General features: G+C 42.1%; 1 protein-coding gene and 1 long non-coding RNA gene across 2 annotated transcripts in view; one reads left to right on the top strand and one right to left on the bottom strand.

Moving 5' to 3' along the window:
* Positions 1-1,323, bottom strand: part of STAC (SH3 and cysteine rich domain) — an 89,996-nt gene extending 88,673 nt beyond the window's left edge. The window contains exon 1 of the mRNA XM_020803430.3: positions 1,066-1,323. Within this exon, the coding sequence (XP_020659089.2) occupies positions 1,066-1,185 (120 nt within the window). The 5' untranslated portion in view covers positions 1,186-1,323. The remainder of the gene's footprint in view (positions 1-1,065) is intronic.
* LOC144583555 (uncharacterized) overlaps positions 1-24,113 on the top strand; it is a 457,862-nt gene that overhangs the window by 102,219 nt on the left and 331,530 nt on the right. The window lies entirely within an intron of this gene.

Here is a 24,113-nt window from a genome sequence, read left to right on the forward strand (position 1 = left end):
CTACATCTATTCCATGTGGCACAGTACTAAATGATTTTTTTTAAAAAGCAGTACTTTAAAGGTCCTCATTTCAGAAGAGACTGTAATTCTTTTCCTAAGAGAAGCCACAGAATTATGCCATAGGCTCCCAACTGCTGAAGTCTGATACTACATTAATGTAGGTCAAGTGTCTGCTGAATTTCTGAGGTTGTGTTTGCGCATGAGGGTTTCAGAAGTCACATTTCACATTCTTAGCAACACCAACAGTTAATAAGATGTTGAGGCTTCTAGGTACCTCTTGTTGCCCGTGACGTCATGCCCTGATTAAGCAGACACACATAATTGTTCTCTGTTCGTCTGCTTTGCTCCTCTTCTATTTTTCTGTTCCTCCTTTTTTTAAAAAAATCATCTTCTGCAAAACTTTTCAGTTGTTAGTTCAATTACTTGTGACAAGGAGAATGTGGAAGAGAATCCTAATTCTTGTCAGGTCAGGTACACCAAACCAGGCCAAAGAAACACAGAAAAAGACCAAGGGACACAATTTATCAAAGGAGGGCCCCCCTCCCTCCCCCTGGCCACCAATCAGGCCCTTTGCTAGACGTCCAGCTACTGGCCTATCTATCAGTTTAATGGCCAAATTCCTGGAAAGGCGTACAAAAGGAATACTTTCCTATAATAAATCTGCCACCGTCTCTTTAATAGCGATCAACACATAAACACGGAGCGATCTGAGTGCCAAATATAGGAACGACTTTTTAAAAATCGATCAAAATTTTTCCCCCTTCTTGGAGAAGGGAGGAAAGGGGGGGGGCTTTCCCAGCAATTCTTTTTTTTTTTAAATTAAAGGTTCCGGTACCCCCCCATCTCCCCAAACTCTGGAGCCCTCCCCTCCTTCAGGTAAATGGCAACACCCCATCTGGCAAAACACGTGTTGGCTTCTCTCCATCACCATCATCAGCTCCTCAGGAAGGATGGGCTCGGCGAGTGAGGGGATCGGTGGGGGGGTAGGGAAGCCGACATCGCTGGGGGGGCATCCTCACCCGGGGACCGAGGAGCGCAGGGACTGGGGGGGGGGGAAGAGTTTACCTTGGATTCCTGGCTAGTGGTGGAGGCAGCCGGAGAAGGGGGTTGCTCGGGGCTCTCGGCGTCATTCTCCTTCTCCGCGCTCTCCGGGCAGACTTCGTGAGCGTCGCTGGGCGGAATCATGTTGCATCTGACCCGGCGGGCGGCCGAGCCTGCCTGCCTGCCTGCCTGCCTGTCAGGGAAGGCGAGCGGCTCCTCGGCTCTATTTCACATGTTCCCGCGGTCCCATTCCTCCGCAGCCGAGCAACTCTTCCCGCTGGACCCGCGCTTGGCTGAAGGGATTTTCGCGTTTAAAAAACCCGGCGGGGCTCCCTCTTTCCCTTCCTCTCTCCCCCTCCGCCTCTGAACGACGTAAAAATAATAATGATGATGATGATGAGATTAAAAGAAGAAGAAGTCGTCGAGGGCGAAATGGGCTCGGGGGCGCTGGGCGTGCCGGTTGCGAGGGGAGGGGTTTCCTCCGCCGTCGCCCCTCCTCGGCCGGGAAGGTGTGGGGCGGCCGCGTCGTGACCGCCCCCCCCCCGCCCGCGCCCGCTTCCCCGCGTGGGAGTGAGCTCCAGCCGAAAGCGCCGGCCGACCACCTGGAGCCGCGGCGCGAAGGGGAGGAGCCGGCCTGGGGTGGCCTCGCCGAAAAAGCCCGCCACGGGGAGCCGCCCGCCAGCCCCACGCCGCGACTCCGGAGGGGCGGGGGGAGACACTTCTCGGCCTGCCCGGAAAGGGGAAGGCGAGACAACGCGCCTGCCGCCCTTTCCTGACCTTCCAGTAGAAATCTTCGCTCCATATACATTGGGATGAGCCGAGGCCGGTCAGTTAGAGAGAAAGGGAGGGGGCTGGCCCTGCCCCCACGCTGGGGGTTAGGAAAGCTGATAGACGCCCCACTTTCTCCCTCCAGCAGCCGGTCAAATGTAGTAAGGGGAAAGCTACGTGAAGCAACAAGATAGGCTGCTCTTCAGTGGCATGGACTGTTAAGCGCGAAGGATCTGGGTTGCAGCGTTATTGCAAAAGAGAGAGTGTTGTTTTTTTTTTGGGGGGGGAACCAGAATCGGTGGGCCCCACCTCGTGTTCTGACTTTGGCTCCTTTTTATGGGCGACCCTTTCCTGCCCGTCCAGATGGGCACCTGCTGCCATACTAGCACTACCTGAGGTAGAGCTGTAACTTGCAGTTTTGGCACCCAGGGCAACTGGCGGTGCTTCCCACCCATTCAGCCTGACACATGGGCGCAAGCTGCCCCACTCCCAAGAAAAAGGAGTGGGAGAAGGGGGTGCCTCTTTAAAAAAAAAATCGTAATTTTTTTTTAAAGTAGGGGGTTGGGAGGAGGTACTGTTCATTTTTCTAATATTCATTAGTAAAATATTCACTTCCAGATATTAGTGCCTTTAACTTTTAGTGCTGCGGAGCAAAGCTGGAGTTGCTCCGCCCCAGGAAGTGTCCTGATCAGATGGGACATTTGTTCTCCATTTCCTCTCTGGTTTGTCACTGAGGTATCCCATCGTCCACATGACACAAGACCAGAGTTGGCAGTGGGCTCTTCTTTACCCTTCCTCTCTCCATAGGTTATTCCTCATAGCAGCAGTGGCACCGGGGTGCATGGGCAGTGGGGTAACAGCTGTCAGCAGATGGGAGCTGCTACCCAAAGCACTTTTACCAGTTGAGAGGAGTGCTGGACCTGTCTGAAGATCCATTATTTCATTGGTGTAGCATTGCCCTTTATTAATCCAAAGCACAACTGTTCCATACTAGTATGTTCACTGTTGCTGTCGCCAGTTCATCACTTCTACTGATGAGCCTCTCTTAGGTGGCTGACCTGCGGATTCAGTGCCAGCTGGTGACTCCAATTTCAGATGTGCTGGGAATGCCCCTGGGGTTTTATAATATGCAGTTTGCAGGAACTCTCCAAGGTGCTGAAGCATATCCCCAAAACAGGCACACACCTTGAATAATTCCTGTGGCCCTTCTACACAACCTTGATAAGGCTGTAGAATTTGTGTAGGATGTAATCAATGTTTAGTACGCATTTAGCGTAAAAACCTAGTGGTCACATGTCCATAGCTGTGGAATGTATATGAACTTCAGTCAAATATTGGAAATCCAAAACCCCTATTTCACATCCTACAAATGCAAGCTTTAGGCCAACTACTGTCAGTCTTCGTTCCCTGCAATTCTTACAGTGTTGTTGTGAGGATGGCTGAGGAAACATCTTGCAGGTTTGGAAGAGCTGTGCCAATTCATGTTATTCAGTGCACAAGCATCTTCATCTTAGCGGATTCTAAGATAAAGATCCTCCTGAGCCAGAGGACTTTGTCCATTATATTTGCATTGTCGGTTGAACAAAGAATCAGAACAATGTCTTCTGGTGCTTTAATTAAGAATTATTCTTCATATCAGAGCCCACTGGACATGCTTCTCCAAAAAATGATATCGTTGTACTAGTATATAATCCTTTCTGCCACTGATGCTAAGAAAATCAGGAAAGGATCTGTAGCAGAGATAACTACTGTACCAATTGCTAGGGGAGGTATTATCTGACTTATATGATAAAGTTATTTAAATGGACCTGTATCAGTTTATTCATATTGCACATTATTTGCCATATCTTCAATTCATTTTATGTTGTTTATTTTGCTTGTCTTGCAAAGGCTACTGGCCAAAACATTAAATATTTGATTGAGCAACTACATAGACATAAGTGGGATGATGTTTTGTTAAGTTAAATGGAGTTTACTCCCTAGTGACACTTGGAAAGAATCATCACACTAAATTTAGTGGGGTTTGCTTTAGAGTAAACATGTATAGGACTAGTCTGGACAGTGGGAGGGATACATACATGTCTGTTCCAGATATAAACCCATGCACCTACCCCTGTGAACTGTGCTATCCAAATTGTCTCTGTGATCCCCACACTTTTAAAGAAGCAAAAAACAAAACACCAAACAAGCATTTATAGATTAGGAGGGTTAGTAGAAGACATTTTGCTGCTTAGGGTAAAGATAAAGATGGCACCCTATCCCACCAGCTCGAAAAGGCAACTGAACATGCCATTGAAATTTATGCTCCAGCTGCAGGGGAAAAAAAGCTTGTGTAGAATATCTTTATAAGCTCCGGCAGTGGAATGGCATCCTGTGTGATACTTCCTTGGAAGTTAAGGAGAGCAGGCTTTCTTCTTTAACTTTTTATTGTCCCCTCCCAGCATATGCAGTATAGATAAGGTAACACTTTATTTATGCAACGTTATAAACACAGCAGGTCAGCTGTGGAGATTAAATGGGGAAAAGTGGTAAAAGAAAAATGGAAGGACTGTAGCTCAGTAGTTGTGTGTTTGTTGTATACTGCAGGTTTCCAGAATCAGTTCCTGGCCTCTGTAGTTAAAGGTGGGGGTTGCAGATGGAGAGAAAGACTTCCTTCAGTCTGAGATGCCAGAAGGCTGCTGCCAAACAGGGTGGGTAATTTCAGGTTAAGGGATGTGGGTTAGACATGTAGTTTGACTTGATACAAGACATTTTTCTCTATTCTTAGAGCTCACAAATGGTTTGTAGTTCTCTTTTGCATAGTACGGTGGTGCCTCACTTGACAAGGATAATTCGTTCCGTTGAAATCACTGTTAAGTGAAATCCTCATCAAGCAAACCGAAAAAGCCCATTGAAACGCATTGAAAACTCTTCAATGTGTTCCAATGGGCTAAATATCTCAGCGTCCAGTGAAGATCCTCCATGGGGCGGCGATTTTCGGTGCCTGTAAAGCGAAGAATCCGTGCTAAATCACAGCGGGGAGGCATTTTGCACAGTGGGGGCCATTTTAGAGCCACCAATCAGCTGTTTTAAAATCATCGTCTAGCAAAAAATCAGTTCCCAAAACAGGGGACTGGTCATCGTTAAGCGATTTTTCCCTATTAGAACTTCGTTTTGCGATCACAAAAGCGATCACAAAAACTTCATCAAGCGGTTTCATTGTTTAACGAGGTAATCGTTAAGCAAGGCACCACTGTACTTTGGCTGGAATTCCTGAACTTACCACAAATTCAAGTGTGTGGTCAAGTGTGTATTCAAAATGGTGAGAACACATGCTTCTCTGGCTTCACCTCAGCCTGAGCTCTGGGTTCTGTGAAAAATATCAAAAGAGACCAGTTTGGGTGAAGTTGAATCTGTTCATTGTCTATCTGTTTAAGCTGCTGAAAATGAGTCAAACAATGGTATGATAAATCTGGGTTCATTTCATTTGTAATGAAGCCATACTGTCTAGGGTCATTTTAGAAACTGTACTTTGAAAATATTTCTCTTCCCCCCCCCATCTGATTCCCAGCATGTTAATTTAACTTGTGGGGACTCACTGTTTTAGTCCAGCAGTTCCTAGTTTTTGTTTTTCTATTTGCCCAATTTTTGTTTTGTTTTTTAAAAAATCCTCATTTCTTCTCACCTCTCCTTCGTCATCATGCAAGTACTGTTTAATGGAAAAAAATCAACTCATAATTTTAGATTAAAGATGTGCACAAAAACGTAAGAATACAGAGTTTTCCTTGTTATATAAAGTTAAGAAAAATATGGTTTACCTTAATAAATAGTAAAAGCAACACAGACTTCTTGTGAAGGATGTTGCATCTGACCATATTGTGTCACTGCTTAGAATTCTTTCATACTTACTTGGGGTGGGGGGGTACACTACCCAACTTGGAAGCCAGTGCTGTAGCCAGATGTTCCTCAACTTTCTAAAATTTGACATTAACTTTCTAAAACAATTTTACAACACCAACTGTTCTGGCCACCTTGTACGGGACAATTTTCACATCTTCTCATTTGTCTGTAGGTAGTGACATGTATGGAACATTCAGATGATGGCAGAGTGCGAAAGAACTACCCTTGTTATTTTTACATTGCCATTTGCTTTGAGACAATAGTGGCAGCAAAAAAGGAGAAAATAAACAAAACTACAGATGCTGCTGAATTTGCATACAATTAATGCACAAGGCAGGATGAAGTGGGATTGGGGCAGCTAGGACTACCTTGGGCTGAACCTGTGGTCATGGTTTGTACCACCTGCTGTACAACTCAATGTGTATATCAACATGACGTGTCTAAGTGCTGTATGAATGGCTGGAAAGAGTTGCCTGCAATTCCTTTCCTTTTAAATCTGATTAGAAATGACAGGAAAGTAAGCTCTTCTCTCAGTGGGATTCACTTTACATTCACAGGCATGTCTTTGCATGGAAGAAAGAATGAAAACCATTTTGGGGCATTTCTGAAACCCATTGTTTTAATGTTGGTCAATCCACACCTATCTCATGGTCACAGGAACTTGTTTAGCTGTGTACTTCATTAAAGATCCATGGACTGAACAGCAGTTCATGATTTATAATGAGGCAGAAGGCAAGAAAAAACTCAGCATGGCACTGAAACCCCTCTTCTAATGATCAGGTCTAGCAATTAAATAAAAAGCTTTTCACCATAAAGTAGGGCAGAGCTAAAGGAAATCACCACTGGACAATACGTATGACCCCCCCAATGGATCTAGTAACAGAAATGCATAACAGCCACACACTTTGTTCTATAGCAACCAGCATCACCACTTCCAAAATCTCATTTACTGGCCTAGACAACTCTGTTTACATTCTCTCCATTTGCAGTACAGATGTCCCCAATACTGTACTACAGCAGCTACTACAGACCTGGGACAGCTTTTGTATGAAATGAGCATATTAGATTTTCTCCTGTTTTGTAATATCTAACAGATCTGAGCTCAATGTATTCGCGAATCTGAGCTCAGTTCCATGCAACACCTTTCCTGGCTTTTTATAGCTTCTTAGAAGTTATCTGCACTGTAATTCACCACATAATGTCTCAGTTGGTTCAGTGGTAAGAGTAGAAAAAGCAGGCAATCCCCTACAAAATGGACCATCCTCCAAATGTTATATATAGTATATGTACTGTGTGTGTGCGTGTGTGTGTCTGAATGTTGTAACTCAGGACCCAACCTGGCTATGGCCATAAGGTCAAGTGTACTGGGGCTAACACGGTATGCTCTAGCTGCAGCTTTTTTTCCATCCATACCTTTGTGTGAATTTCGTTTCCCTTCTTAATGAGAAGCATATTCACATTTGTACTGTATTGCTTTCCTGGGACCCCACTGGAAAAAAAATGTAATTTCAGACTTACATATAAAGATAGCTCCAGATAGTTTCAAGTGCTTTTAGTTGTACCTCATTCAAAAGGGTTTGTAGTAACGTAGAAAGATGTAAGGGACGTGGTGGCGCTGTGGGCTAAACCGCAGAAGTCTGTGCTGCAGGGTCAGAAGACCAGCAGTCGTAAGATCGAATCCACGCAACGGAGTGAGCGCCCATCGCTTGTCCCAGCTCCTGCCAACCTAGCAGTTCGAAAGCATGCAAAATGCCAGTAGATAAATAGGGACCACCTCAGTGGGAAGGTAACAGTGTTCCGTGTCTAAGTCGCACTGGCCATGTGACCACAGAAGATTGTCTTTGGACAAAACGCTGGCTCTATGGCTTGGAAATGGGGATGAGCACCACCCTCCAGAGTCGAACACGACTGGACAAATTGTCAAGGGGAACCTTTACCTTTACCATTCAAAAGGGTTTGTAATAACGTAGAAAGATGTGAGGGCAGTTAAATTGAAAATAGCTCTGCTATTAGGTAGAGTGAGACACCTGTCTCAGGTGGCACAAGCTGGTGGTGGCAGTGGCAGGACTTCAGCTGTTCCTCTGGAGCACCTGTACAAACATCTCTTTTAGAGGAGAATTATGTTTTGATACCAGGTGTCTTTTACCCCCTAAAAACTGTTGCCCTCAGTCATGGTGGAGTCTGCTGTCCCATGACCAGTTCTGAGGTAAAGTACAACTGTCAGTCTAGTCATCTTCTATACAGTATGTGGAATGTGTGTGCTGTGCTGTCATTCACTTGAGGCAGCAAAATGTCTGGGGCAGGCATTGTGAAAATACATCTAGCTCCTTGAAAGTATCTTGCAGATGCAATTAATTGCCACTAAAAAAAATACTTGTGGTCTCTTCCCTTCATTAGTTTCTGTGCTGCTGCTGCCACTGCCAAAATGGATTGTGGATAAAAAATACTGTAATTTAATTTAAAATTATGTATCAGTACTACTTATGCACAGGGTTTCATGGGGTTTTCTTGTGAGATTTCAAAACCACTTGCAAAACTTCAAAGATTTTGTTTAAAACAAACAACGTATGCCCACTACCATTGCAGCAGTCATTATACATTCTAAAAATGTAAGCTAGGAAAAATAACAACAAAAGGTTTAGATAAATCAGAACTTGTGAACTGGAAAGACTACTTGAAAGAAGAAGAAAAAAACTCCAGAAGCATCAATAACTGAAACCAGTGGATGAATCTTGTACTTTTGAGGTAGGATGCTTTCAAGACTAGGGAAGGTTGAGGATTTTGTTTTAGTACATTTTAAAATCAGAAATTACAAATAAATTGCATCACATTAATGTAGGACAGTGGTTCTTAACCTTGGGTTACTCAGGTGTTTTTGGACTGCACCTCCCAGCAGCCTTCACCACCAGCTGTGCTGGCTGGGGTTTCTGGGAGTTGCAGTTCAAAAGCACCTGAGTAACCCAAGGTTAAGAACCACTGATGTAGGAGAAAGTTAAACTGACATATTTCCCTATGCCCACTAGAGATCAGCGACTTTCAATTAACTTTTAAAATTAGATTTTGCAAAAAAAATCAGGGAATTCAAATATGGGAGGAAAAGAAAGACAGAGCTGGCCATCATTGTTCTAGATAAAGTTTCTAGTATTACTGAAGGCATTATGCAGGTATTTTGTCTTTCCCTTATTAATGGATTCTTAACGGTAAGAAAAATGATTTGAAAAAGCAGGGGAAAAATATAGGAACGTTACGCATGGAAGACAAAAGTCTTTAGACCTCTGTGAAATTCTGAGAATGAAAGTCTTGTCTAAAAGTCGCCCTCCCTTCCCCCCACCCCCAAAATGGAAGATATGCTTCTCTGATTTGCTTCCTGTACACTGTCTTACCATTAACCTTTTTTTCCATTTCTGGCTGGAATGCAGTTTTAGAAGAGGTAGCCATGGTAGTCGGTGCAAGCATATCAGGCAAAATCCAAAGAAACAAAACAAGACAAGACAAGACAAAGATACGTGGCACCGTAAAGACTAATTATTATATTTTAATGTGAGCTTTTGTGGACAAGTCCACTTTGTCAGACATATAGAAAAAATGAAATGCAGAATGAAATACAGAAATTGGAAGAAATACAGAAATCACAAATACACGCACAAAAAACATTCATTGGCTTATGTTTGGTGTTAGGTTCTATTGTAAACATTCCTACAGGAGACAGAAAACAGATATGAGGCAAGAGCCTGACAAAGTGGACTTGTCCACAAAAGCTCAAATTAAAATACAAGTATAATACTCTTTAAGGTGCCACATTCTTGTCTTGTTTTGTTTGTTTCTTTGGAGTTTACCTGATCAACTGGAATGATGTTCCTTACATGGTGCATGGGTGTGTGTTGATAAAAGCAGCAGAATGAAACTAAGCAAGAGTGTCAGATGTGAATTAAGCATAAGATACACAATTGTCTATGTATAGAAAAGACCAACAGAAGAAACCATTGTCAGCACTCTGAAACAGATCTAGTATTTTCAGCAGCTGAAAATGCCATTGCTATGGACTTCCCTTTGCAACAATATAGAAGTGCCCAAATCCTTCATCAGTGAGATGAAGTTAGTTAGAAGCCACTATTACCGTGCCTTGTGATTCAGAGCTTGATGTAATGGTAATGGTACAGTTCCCAAGTTGCAAATCATGCTGACCCTAAAGATGGCTGGAAACTATATTGGGATGGGGAAATGTTAGCCTGCCAGATGTTTTAGACTACACTACTCATTTGTCATTTGTGTTTCTGTTCATGGGATATTCTTGGCAAAGATACTGGAGTGGCTTGCCAATTCCTACTCCAGGTGGATTGCGTTTAGTCGGAACTCTCCACTATGACCTGTCCATCTTGGGTGTCCCTGCACAGCATATCCCGTAGCTTCTCTGAGTTACTGAAGCCACTTCACCATGACAAGGCAGCAATCCATGAAGAGGACTGCATTCCCCTGGACTGCAAGGGGAACAAACCTATCCATTCTAAAGGAAATCAACCCTGAGTGCTCACTGGAAGGACAGATCCTGAAGCTGAGGCTCCAATACGTTGGCCATCTGATGAGAAGAGAAGACTACCTGGAAAAGACCCTGATGTTAGGAAAGTGTGAAGGAAAGAGGAGAAGAGGACGAGAGAGGATGAGATGGTTGGACAGTGTCAACAAAGCTACCAACATGAATTTGACCCAACTCCGGGAGGCAGTGGAAGACAGGAGGGCCTGGTGTGCTCTAGTGCATGGGGTCACGAAGAGTCAGACACGAATAAACGACTATACAACAACTCATTTGCCATGCTTGTTGGGGCTCCTGGAGAATGGAAGTTCAAACCATCTACAGGTTCCACACCCCTTCTGTATGGGCAGTTAGTATGTATGTGACCATACAGTGTAACAAAAACATGCATCGTTCCTGGAAAAATGCTCCAGGACACAACAGCAGAAGTTGTTGAATAGCTAATAGTTTTAGTATTTATAAATAAAGCTTACTTCTTATATAGCTTTTTAAGATATAGCACATCATAGATGTGTGTGACTGGCTCAATCATACATCTCTCTGGACTTAAAAAATCATCATCGTCATCATCAGCAAACTATTACTGACATTTGCTTCTCTTTTCCATTCATCCAATTACTCATCCATCAGCTTTGACTGAATTGTCTGTTGCTTGACAGTTATCCCAGAATGGGTGACTCAAGATTCCCAGTCTTAGAATGTCGTTTGACCTTTCTTTATTTGATAGTAGTATAATAAGCCAAAAATCATAACAAGACACCATGTGCACAGATCAGATAAACACAATGTGCTATTTCTCTGCCTTCATTTTTAAACCACTTGGCCTTCTAATCTGTATCTGTATAGGACACAAAAGGTGGTAAGTAGAAGGTGGAGAACCAGTGGCAAGGCAGAAACAGACAGGGATTTAGCCGTGCCATCAAGAGACAAGCAAATGGACTACAACTGCATAATGATGCAGATCTAGTTAACTTCTTGTTCCTTTAAAATGTAAGTGACATATTCTTATTGGTCATTTTGGGGATGAGGAGAAAATATGAAGGGAATTGTTCCCAAATGGCATTATTCTCCATGAAAGCCAACTATTCCCTTTTCATGACTGTGAAGGAACAATCTCCGTCATCGTTTCAAGAAACTGTGGAAGAATTAGGGGGCACTTTATTATTTATACTCCATCCTAACTCTAGTGTGCTCTATGCAGTTTGCAGGTCTTTAGGAGGCAGGCTAGCATTGTAAACAACAACTCCTTGGTGAGATTTGGTCAGAATTGGCTGTAAGCAGACAGTTTGTATTTTGAGCATGTCCTCACTGTTATGCTCCTGTTTGATATCTCTTTTGTTGTACCTTAAAGAAGGCATCCTGTTTGCCACTTACCTTTGATCTGGGTACATCAGTTACTGACCATTTTACACAATGAACATCTATTCACAAAGAAGATGGGAAGCAAATGCTGCACTCTGAATGATGGATAGGTATGATGTTTTCCTACCATTTCATCTTCTGAAGAATACTGCATGGGACTGTAAAAGAAAGAGCTCACCCAAGCTCACCCAGTGAGCTTTGCTCCAAAGTGGTGATTTGAACCAATCTGGGACCTATTTTAGCCTCCAGCACCCAACCTGGACAGAGGTAGTCTGGCCTTAGCCATCTAAACCTCGGTCTCCTCCAGATCTGAGTAAAGAAATTATTAAACATAGTAAGGATGTGAATCTTGCAGCCTCTAGTTCTCTGAGGGGAATTGCGAAGGGGTGTCTTCTTTTCTCCTCACACCATGATTTCTCTGTGTAAGACTGTTGTCACTAAGAAATCTCAAGGGATTTATCAAAAATTTAATGATCACTTTTTCCTAGAAGGACTCCCAAAATGCATGAGATTATGACAATTCCTGATCAGAATGCCATCTTTCCTGTGCAGGGTTCACTCAGAAAGGGCAAGGGGAAAATAAAAAGCTATGTAGGATTATTACAATTCTTATGGAAGATTGCTTCTTCTCGATAGGATTTATTGGAAAGAGGACCAAGCTGTGCAGGATTTGGCAGGTTCCTGGACATGATAAGTGAAAAATGACTTTTTTTTTAAAAAAGGAGAAAAATAAAACTGGGGTTTATTTTTCTCAGGGAGCCAAGAAATCTTTCTGGTGCAGCGGGGAGTTTTCATCAGAGAGTTTCAGCATAGCAAGACTTAAAAAACCACCACAAAAAAATTCAAGTGTTTGTCATTTACCTAATGACAATGATAATTTGGAAACTGAAATGAATCCAATACAGTTGTGAGGCTGCTAATTAAGCCTCTAGCCTTGAGGGGGCATAGAGACCCAGCTACCTCAAACCTCCTTGTCCCATCCTGTCCTAGAGCATGTATGGGTTGGCCATTGATCTCATGTTGCAGCTGCGGTGCCTGTGCACATAGTTATTTCCTGGTGGAGGATGTGCAACTCACTACGTTAAATGAACAAAATGTGTTTGCCAGAATCATACCTCATTTACTTCTCATTTCACTTAATTGGCTATATTTATTATTCTCTGGCCAACCCAACTTGTTTATTCTTGAGAGTGGACCAAGACATATGCTTTCTGAGATATGAGCAGGAAGTGTCTATTGAACTCACCCAGGTCAAGGGACCTTGGGTGAATCACTGTCATACCAACAAATTTTTGTGGGCATTCTAACTGATAAAGGTGAATAGTATTCTACTGTGAAAGAAGCAGATGGTTAGTTCAAATGGATAACTTCCATTCAGGGTCAGAGAGCAGAGAGAGGGACAACGTCACGCTCGGCTTATTGTAAGCAGAAAGCTGAGCATTAGGAGGGGAAAAGGAATTAGTTAATATATTACAGCTAGCCACCAAAGCAGGTTTGAGATCTAAAGTAACATGACATATTTTTTAGTAAAAGCCAAAGCGAATTAAGGTTGAGCAATATCTAGTTGTGGCTAAAATTAGAATTTAAAATAGGGTTTGGAGTACATTTATAATACAGTGGACAATGAGAACACATCCCTATATTAGTTCCACAAATAACTTTTGATTTTTTTTAAAAAAATTAAAATGTTCATCTGTGCACAAACACAATTTTAATGGTTTAATCTAAAATAAAAATAAAAAAAATTAGAAAGGAGGGAGAAAGAAAGAAAAACATGGAAGATGCTAAACTTTAGAACATATTTTCTGGTTTTGAAGCTCAGGTTCCTAAACTCATTATAAAGTATTATTACTTAGCTGTGAGAAGAAGAAAAAAAACTCTGTACATGGTCAGACCTGCTTTCCTTTATTAAGTCTCATATGCAACTGAGCTGAACCAAATATATTGAATTCTGTGACTATCCTCTGGCTTGCATGAAGACTTGGGGATAATACATTTTATTAAATAACCCTCTGTGACTGAAACAGCACACCTAGACAGAGATACATCTCTTGGAGCATTCTTTGTTGCTATGGTTTTACATTGCAAGGTTGATGTATTTACCACCACCACCATTTAATTTTTAAAAATAAATTGCATTTGACATTTATTTTTCTCATGTTCTTTGGGTCACGTCAGGCTAATCAACGCTTAACACAGACAGAGGTGGTTGACTGAGCTGTAGACCAAAGTTGAAATACTCAAAACCTATCAAAATCTTTTTAACACTTCCCCAAAATCTTGCATTAAAAATTTAAAAAGTTTAAAAAAGCAAAACAAAAAACCTCCACTACAACCCCCCCCCAATCCTTGAACAACAACTTTCTCCAAAAAATCATTTTCCATGCTCTGTTTTCTGCTGCATCTGGTGGATCTTGTTTTTGAATGTTCTTTTTTTTTTTTAAATCTCAGCAGATTATAAACTAATACAAGAGGAACATTAATTTTTTGTTTATGTCCAATTACCTAATCTATGCTATAGAGTTACAGCAGTTGATACTATATTTTTCACTGTCATGGTTCCATTCTATAGAAATCTTGGATTTTAAGTTTGTAAAGGTATTTGAAATTCACTGTTTTTATGCAGGCAAGAGTACTAGAGCCCCTTAAAGCAGAGATGATAAGACTCCTATTTTAGTATGAAGATATCTCTGAGTACTAAATCATGGAGGAGCCAGAATGGGTGTGGATTAATGACCTGCTTGTGAGTTTCCCATATGCTTTTGTTTGGCTATGGTAGGAAACAGCATGCTAGGACTTCCAACACCTAGCATGTGCACTCCAAATCAGTGTAATACTCACAACTGACACATTTAATGTTTTTCGGACGACAGCTTCTAGAAGTCTCCATACAGTGACCATGCTGGCTGGAGGGGGCGGGGTTCTGGGACTTGTAACTCAGAAGGAACTTTTCCAAACCCTGGTACAGTCCAGAAAGTGATCATTTAGTGGCATCAGTTCTGGCTGGGTAATATCTCAATGCTTTTTTCCTCCTTTACATTCCAGAATCTGGTAGATAATTGCTATTGCTCCTGGGTAAAACTGTCTGACAGTTTTTCCAGTCAGAGGCCATGTTAGATATGGGATCCTGGGAAATGTAGTTCAGAACAAAACAACAAAAACAAAACAGAACAATTTTCGCTCCATATTAGTGTCTGCCAATGACTCAACCTGCGTGCCAAGTACGAATTCATGACTTGCTTTTTAAATACATACAAGCTTTTGGGGACATACTAAAGTCATGCTGATAGGCATTAAGTATTTTGAACATAACAGGGCACTGTGATTCACACAGACGATATTTCCTTCTAGCCCAGCGTTCTTTACTTTTAACTGACTCTGTATGATCACAAGCAAAAAAAAATTCTTTCATACGATCTGCTATTGGAGGTTCTCTTAGTTTAAGATGCAAAGGACTATATAGGGGAACCTCTCCACACTAAGCATGTGTTGTACAACTGAACCATAGTGCCCCCCCCCACCAATATTATTTTCTAGCAAAAATACTAAGCTTTGTGTGGCTGGTAAGCATTCTCAGCTTGATACACCAAAGCTTCAAGACAAAATTATACAGCTGACAGAAGTGGACACATGGTGCTTGTCCTACCTGAACGAAGACATGGTTGTTGGACCTATTAGGCAGTGCCCCACAATAGAGGTCTGCCCACTCTATAGGGAAGCCTGGTAACTCTGTCCCTCAAACTGTTCTCTTATGGCTTCACAATTGCAAAATTATATACTGGTTAATGTGGTCGTTCATAGAGTGACAGAAGGAGTTTTTCAGGCTCTAAGAACAGAGACATTTAAATTAATTTGAACTAATCAATACATTGTAAACAAGCAAATAACCCGCAGGTGCATATCCATATATTCTTATTAGTATGCATGTAAAGTTTCAGGAGCCTAGCTTTCATAGTCTGGAACTATGACTCTAACAGGTAGGCAGGCAGGTGCTCTCTACTTCCTCTTTTAATAGATATTAATTGATAAATGGTAAAAAGTTGCTTTTTGTACTTGAGCCTCCCCACCACCACCCACTGTACGCTGCTTTCAACAAATTGCTGAAGAAGGACATGATGAATTGCTTAAATAAACTAATATGGGAAAAAAGTTTAATCTCTTCATAAAAATTCCACCCACACGTGTGATGGCCTAAGCTGCATATGGCACAGCATCTAAGGCTCCTCATTCCATGATGTTAATAGAGACATCTTTCTTATTTATTTTGCCTCTGCTTACAGTTTAAACTTGAGGCCTCTTTGTTAGACTTTAAGATGCCACAGGTCTGTTATTCTTTGCTGTAACAGACTAATACAGCTAATTCCTTTTTTTTTTTTTTTTTAAAGCCTGTTGAATTTTTGGACTGTGCATACCAAAAACACTGTAAAGTATAGTCTAAGCTGAAGACAGTCTTATCTATACTTCCTGGTAGGTAAGTGCCATTGAACTTGGCAAAATTTGTTGCTGAATAGTCTTGAGTAGCCTTGATTTGTGACTGCCTTTATGTTTCAGGAGTGGCTGGATAGCTCAGTGGTTTAGGTATCTGGCTGTGGAACCAGAGATTGGGCCTTCTATTTCCCATAGCGCCTCCAGGAGGAAAAGCCAGTCTGTGTAGCCTTGGGCAAGCTGCATAGTCCCAGAGCATCACTAGAAGAAGGAAACGGAAAAACCTCTTCTGAGAATTCAGTAATTACAAAACCCTGGGAAACTTTGCCTTTGATGGCATGCAAGTACAGTATTACCATTATATCTCAAGAGGCTGAATTCTCCCTTGAATTAGTATTGCAGGAAATAGTGAACAGAGATTTGTGCCTAGGCTATTATGGATCAGGTTCTTAACTCTTGTTCTTAAGTCATTTCCTCACTTGGGCCAAAAACAGATAGAATTAGCCTGTAATTGGAAGAAAGGGATCCTTAACTAATTATAAATAAGCGAATTCAATTTATTGCTTTAGCACACAGGCCATGGCAAATTACATAATAAAACAATGTAACAAATTACAGTACAGTATAATGCAATTTGAATTAAATTTCTGTTTTGATTTAAAGATTTAAAATGCATTATATGTATTGAAGATATTAATATATTTAGTAGACTTAACTATAAAATAGTATTTCATTGACAAAATGCCTGAATAAAAATAATCTTACAAATCATACTGCTTGGTTAGTGTCAAAGGGTGCAGACTTTGTTTTTTTTTTGTAAGTACAGAAATAAACCTTACTTTTCAACATGTGACAGAACTCTCCTTATTTGAAAGTAACCCTTTAAGTTTGTCTTGGTCAGATCTTCCAGGTATTTGTTCCAAAATAGATATTAGTAGTTCTGCAGACTTGGTTGCAAACCAGAGACAGTAAAGTGTGACTGTGAGGAAGGTGATAGCAGTCCAGGCACCCCTGTTGGCAAGACATCTCATCTTCTAGGCTGAGCTAGCAGACAATTTTCCAGGGAAACCTAGATAAGAAGAACCTAGGCAACAGAAAGAGGGAGCCCAGACCAAGAGCATGGAGGAGGTGGCTTGGGGTGAAAGCCCAGGCCTGGAAGAATGACCCATAAAGGGAAGAGGGGGCCTTGGGAGTTGGGAAATATAAGGGAAATAAGAGAAAGAAGGTGGAGTAGGGATGCGGATGGGGAACCTGCTGTCAGACATAGTGATTGAGAAGGAGATGTAATGCTGCGAGCCCATATTTACATATGTGGTTGGGGCTGTCTTCAGATATCCCCTTTTTTGGGATCAGATATTCCAAAGGAGGAAAAGAATAACCAGTCAAGTGAATCCACTCTCTCCTGCATGGGGTTTCTCTCTTTACACACAGAAAACAACACAGTCATGTGTCATAGTATACTAAGCAGATTTCTTTGCTTAACATTTAGACTTATTGCAACAAGCTCCTGGAAAGGGCCAGACAATCTTTCACCTGCTGCTACAAGGCCAAGATTTCGTCTTTTGCATTGATTGGGAAACTAACTGCCAATAGTACTAAGGTGAACAGAATTGCTGATAAGGGGGTAGGCATGCCATTTGGTTTCCATTTATTCAATATTACAACCAAGAAGACACACATTATACCCCTCTATCAACGCTTAATCTTTAGAAAAGGTGTTTCTACTCTGTATATGTGAGAAATATTTAGGATGCTACAATATTTTTGCTGTCAAAGCAAGAACATTGTTTGGGGCAGGGGCAGGGTTAGGTATTGGTAATTCCTTACTGTATTATGGCTGTGTTATTATTAATAATAGTTTTACCTCTTTAAAAAAAAAGAACCACAATGAGGGAGAGCTGGGACTTTGACTTCCTTACTTGAGTGGGGCTTCCCCATTTCAATGATACACATTTCATTGTTGTTTAAATTATAAACATCAGTTCTAATTTGCATCTGTACATGAACATTTGCGTGTGTTATTTTATGCAAGTTAGTGTCCTTTTTGCCCTCCTTTTTTCCCCTCCTTGTTGTTCTCCTTTCGGCAAAGCCTTTGTGTCCTCTCTTTGGTACGTTCCCAACAGGTGTGAGAGGCAGGCCATTGTGAGAGAGAGGTGTCTGAGGCAGTCTTTTCAGACTTCAAAGGAACCCATGCTAAAAATCGGGAAACCAGTCAGAAAACTAAGTAGGGCAATTAGCATATTCCCAGAGATGAGAGAAGTTGATGCTGTGATACTGGGATGCTTTGCGTATGAACTTTGATCACAGAAAAGCCTTCACTAAGGTACATTTAGATATGCTGCCACTTGCTGTTTTAGAAGGCCAGTACAAAGGAATTCTATGTAAAGAAAGAGACTGCTCCTGTGATCAAAAAAATCAGTTGAGAACTTGGTACATATCACTGTCAGCCCTGCCAGCCCTAGTGGGTTTGACAGCCACTCCTTTTTCCATTCCTTGATCCATGAATGAGAACACAGGTGATTTAACCAAAAGTGGGTTCATTATAAGAGGGTTGGGGTTCACAACAGCCTGCCCCCAAGTCCAATGATCCTGAGTTTTCCTGCTCTTTGATTATCCCCACTGGGAAAGCTTCTAGTGCAGTTCTTTTCACCGAGTTCGCCCATGCTGACCTGATGTATGAGGCCTTCAGCAGCAAGGGTTGCTATGCCCACACTGGCCTGTTTCTCCCCCAATTCCCCCCCCCAAGTTTCAGGGGACTGGATCTGGCATGCCCACTGGTGCTGTCTCTGCCAGTGTCGCATCTCCTTGGGACTAGGTTAACTAGTTCAGCATTGCTGTCCCTCACTTTTCCACTCCCCCCAGTAAGAAGGATGGGGGTGATGTTTGAAGTGCTTCTCTACCTGGTCCTTCGGAATTCTTGAGTTGTTCCAGCAAGCTGTCCAGATGTCCTCCTTACAGATATACTCCCAGTCTCCAGACACTTCTGATTTCCTTGAGAGGTCCTCCTCAGCATGGAAGCCTTTGTTAGAGTCCTCTCTAAGGCATCTCCCCAGGAACCCTTTTCCTCCAGCTCTTTCTCGGTATCAGAATGTTATTCATTATTTATTGAGGCAGAGTGGTATCATCTGCATATCTGAGTTTGTTGATATTTCTTCCAGCAATTCTGGCTTGGATTCTTCCAGTCCTGCCTTTCGCATGATGTATTCTGCATATAGGTTAAATAAGCAGGAGGACAATATACAGCTTTGTCATATTCCTTTAGTGTTGGGAGAGTGAGAACAGACTTCTTAGTCTGTGGAACTCCTTGCCAAAGGATGTGGTGATGGCATCAGGCATAGATGTCTAAAAGGGGATTGGACAGATTCCTGGAGGAAAAGTTCATCATAGGTTAGAAGGCATGATGGGAATGTATAATCTCCAGGCTTAAAAGGAAGGTACCTCAAAATGCCAAATGCAGGGGAGTAGTATCAGGAGACAGGTATCTAGTTGTCTTGTGTGCTCCCAGAGGCATCTGGTGGAGCCACTGTGAGTTACAGGAAGTTGGACTAGATGGGCTCTTGGCCTGACCCAGCAGAGGTCTTCTTATGTTCTTATGTTAAGAGACTTTAATAAAGGGCACTGTTTTCTGGCAGACCTTTAAAAGAAGGGCTGTTATCCATAAAAAGGGGTTAGTAGCCATCTGACTGCTTCAGTTCCTTCTTTTCCGCAGAACACTGCTCTAGAACAGAATGTAAAGTGGGACTTCGGAAAGAAAGGACAAACATCAAGCAAAGGAATGCAAAACAATGCAGTGCAGCACAATGCAATGCAACACAATGCAACACAACACAGTGCAGTGCAGTGCAATGCAATGCAATGTAAAGTAAAGTAAAGCAAAGTAACAAACTCGCTACTTCCCTACACCAGCAGAGAACATCTAGAACAGTGGTTCTCAACCTTGGGCTCCCAGAAGCTTTCACTACTAAATGTGCTAGCCCGAATTTCTGGGAGTTGTAGTCCATGAACATCTGGGGACCCAAGGCTGGCAATTACTGCTCAAAAAGACTCTGGGCACTTTTGCAAATGGTACATCTGGATATAGCCAGGGCTGAGCTGAAACAGATGCTGAGGCTCTAAGTGAAGTTCAAGGCCTCTCACAGCATTTTGTATGATGGAAGCACTGTACATGGTACAGACTTTTTCAAATCCAGAACTTCACATAATCTGAACTCCTAATAGTTTGCTTAGCTTGAGCATAAATCTGGCCCTGTATGCAGCCCATATAGTTGTATGCCAGGAGGCCTAGCATTTGGGCCACATGTTAGTGGCAGGTGGAATTTTACAGAGGTAGCATTTGATAATTTGGTGGTAAATGCAGTCTACCAGAATAATACATGTCTACATACAATTAAACCTTGTGGGTATATATGTATTACGTGGGGTTAAGAGAGACTTTTAAACTTTAGAAAGTTAACTTTGTGCTGATTTGAACATCACCATGGTGAAAACAGTGTTCAAATCAGCCCAAAGTTACAGTACTGGGGTGTAGCCTAGATATGTGTCGTGATTGTTGTTTTGGAACACATCTGAATGTAGCACCATCCAAATTTTGCCTGCCACCTTTCTGAGGCAGCAGAAGAAACAGCAGTGAAGAACTCTTTTAAAAAAAAGTACTGCAATATTAATATCAACCCCTAAATAAATAACAGTTCTTTCATCTCCCTCAAAGTAACACTTCAATATTTAACAGGAGGGATTGAAGTCCCAATCATAATTCATCACTGGCAATCCAGCCTCGCCTCGCCCACACCCCCATTCTGTCTGCGTGTCAGCCATTCCCAAACAGCACTTGACATCCTAGCTCAGCTGTTGCCATGCCAGGAAAGAAGCAATTGGGGTGTGTGTGTTTGAGTGTGTATGCATGCATGTGTGCAAGGGATCATTGTATCAAGCTATTACTAGCATTGGTTCAGAAAAGTCACTGATGGGTGGTGGAGCATGTGCTTTGCACATTGAAGAGTCCTGCTTTAATTTCCAGCATTTTCAAATATAAAATTCCAAGTGTAGGAAGGACTAGTTAGTTTTTTTCTTTACGGGGTGTGTGTGTGTGTTAGAGTTCATGGGATGGAAAACGCATCACATCAGCCTGGAATTATCTGAATTTGTAAAGGAAACTCAATATGTCCTCTGAACTCTTTTTCAGCAAAGTGGGATGGGGGGGGGCAATAGCTTCGTGACAGAGAACTCATGTTACCTCCAGAAGGCTCTAAAGTCCACCTTCATCTTCTGGCAAAGGACAGGGAGCAGGTATTGGGACGGACCCATTATCTGATATCCTAGAAAGCTGCTTCTAATCAAAACAGACCATTTTTGGGGCTAGAAGCAGCAATGATCAAACAACATAGAACAGGCATTACATCAGCCTGGAACATTGTCTCAGTGCAGCAAAGTAGGTTTACAATATCACAGACAGAGAACCAAGGTCACATTGGGTGGCAGAGCAGGGTAAAGTTTTTTTTTTGGGGGGGACTACAATATCTAGATTCCCTCAGCCACCATGATCAGTGGTCATACTGGATGAGAGTTACAGAAAGTTGTAGTCCAGAAAAAGTAACATTACCAAGATACTTTAAGAAGCATAGGAAGGAAGTTAGAGCATCAGAGTATTGCATCACATACCCCATGGATGCCTGGGCCTTAGTTTGATCTCATGCAGCCCTGGATGTGGTTTCTAAAGCCCAATCCAACTGAGCAGTCCAGGTCTCTGCAAGAGCAAGCTATAATGCAACCCCCCCATGCCCCTCCTTTCTTCTTGTTTGTTTTGCTTGCTTCCTTTGTTAGTCTTTTCCTACCTCTGAGCTCCAGGCATGGAACAGGTGTGAAGGACGCCTCTTCCAATTGTGGAGATTTCATTGTTCCTATTCTTTCTACCGACAAACTGTCAACAACAACTGTAGGCAAATAAATCTCTTTTTTTTCTATTTTAAATGCTTCCAGAGTGATTTTTTAAAGCATAAAGTGCTAGTCACTGTGAAAATGGTTGGGCTATTGAGGTTTAGGCTATTCTCTCATACATTCTCCATAAGTTGTTGTTTTTGTGTCTCATACTGTGCTAACTTGAAAAGGAATTAATCAAATTCTTCAAGATCTAATTTTTTCCCCCGTGAAGAGCTTCAAGCAGAGGCTGGGGAGCCTTCTATGGGTCAAGGAGGGATCAGATCATCCAGACTTCTATGCACTCTCTAACTCTGTATGGCCAGGTCAGGGAAGAGACATCATGAAAACAGCATTAAGAGCCAAGCTGCTATTTGAATTTCTATAAATACCTCTCTGTCCATTAGGGAGAAGCCTGACACGGAAACCTCATACTATTTTGAAATTTCAGTGCTGAATCAATTTCATGCTGAGATGTCAACAGCACTTAATCAGCGGGGATGTGTCCCGCTTTGTGGTCATTTGGCACATTTCCCCCTGTATAAAATATTCAGGTCCCAATCTAAGGCAATCTAGGTGATCTTAAACCCCATACCCCACTTTCACCACCTCCTTAGTGCCCTCGAAACGGTGCCATCCATTTCAGAGTAGGAAATCAGCTTGAGTGCTTCAAAACTAATTAGTCACTCTGGTGATTTTCCACTTGATATTTGACAATATCCGATTGGCATTCTCATTGTACATCTGTTCCTGCATCCACGCTGCTTCCCTCAGAATGAAGGCTGTGAAGTGGTTTTTGTGTATGGCCAGTTTTCACAAAAGCAACAGAACCATTTTGACTGTGAGAAAAGACTAAGGAGCAAGAGCAATTCTACAATTGTTGCATGTGGGTTGGGAAGGAAATCAGTGTGCTCATGTCTAGGTGTAAATCCCATGGCTGGGTTAGTATGTGTGGTCCTGAACCTGTGACCTCTTAAGCTAAACACATTAGTTTTCACTGGTTGACCTACCAAGTTGTTGATATTTTCATTGTGATATGGTAAAGTTCCATTATACCTTCACCCCATCAGCAACTCCCTGACGGTCCCCAAACTATCTGTGTAGCAATATCTGGAGGCCTACAAATTGTCCATCCCTTCTCTAAAGAATTGGGTTTATTTTTGTATTTCCCCCCTCAGGATATCTATCTTTACTAATTTGCTTATTTGCCGAGCAGACTGTGCATTGAAGAAGACTGTAAGCCACATTTCAGGTTTAATGCCACCATAACATCTGTGCTGGACCCAGTCAAAGACTGCATGGTCAAGCACTCTGTCCCCCCCCCCAGTGGACAACCAGGTGTCAGAAGGACTTTCCAAAGCCCTAAATGTAGCAGGGCCAATGATATCATTGGTCCAGTTATCTATTAGGCAACCTTGTTCACCATGGCTAATCTTCTCTGTGAGAAGCACCAACGTATATTTCACAATATTCACATTATTGTGCATAATAAATAATAACATGTCCAGGTGCACAGTTTGAAAATCACAACTGGCTTATATTTATTTCTTTAACTTATATGCCACCCACACTACCCAAAGGTCTCTGGATGGCTTACAACAGTTTAGCTACAGTAAAAAAGATAAAACAATGAAAATACAATTAAAATATATACTCTAAAAACTGCCACCAGGACCCATAGTTGATATTATTTCAATTAAAAGCCTTCTGGAACAGGAAGGTTTTGACCTGGCGCCGAAATGTCATCAGCATCGGCGCCAGACGAATCTCAGTTGGGATGGCGTTCCATAGTCTGGGCCAAAAGTGCTTTGTTTTTCCTTCCCTATTTGTGGAGGAAGGAAAGAGAGGTAAAGCTGGATTTTGTTGCTTCAACTAGGGAACTGATTATGTCAACAGGAGTGGTCATGCCCCTCATGTCAGGGATGGAAGTCATACATGTTACATAGTCTAAACAGGGAAGGGGGCAGCTCATTCCAAAGTTATGGAGTGAGGGACCCTCCTGCTCAGACCCCAAATCACCCTTGATTGCAAGGATGGATTCAGAAGTGAAACCAACCCCCCCCCCCCGACCAAGGACATGATCCCTGTGATTGTGTCTTTGGCACCAAAGTTTTAGCAGAAGTGAAATAAAAAGAATGGTCCTTAATTAACTTATAGGGGAATTAATGAATTAACAAATAACATACCAACTGCT

Source organism: Pogona vitticeps, chromosome 6 (assembly GCF_051106095.1).
Source record: "Pogona vitticeps strain Pit_001003342236 chromosome 6, PviZW2.1, whole genome shotgun sequence".
NCBI classification, from domain to species: Eukaryota; Metazoa; Chordata; class Lepidosauria; order Squamata; family Agamidae; genus Pogona; species Pogona vitticeps.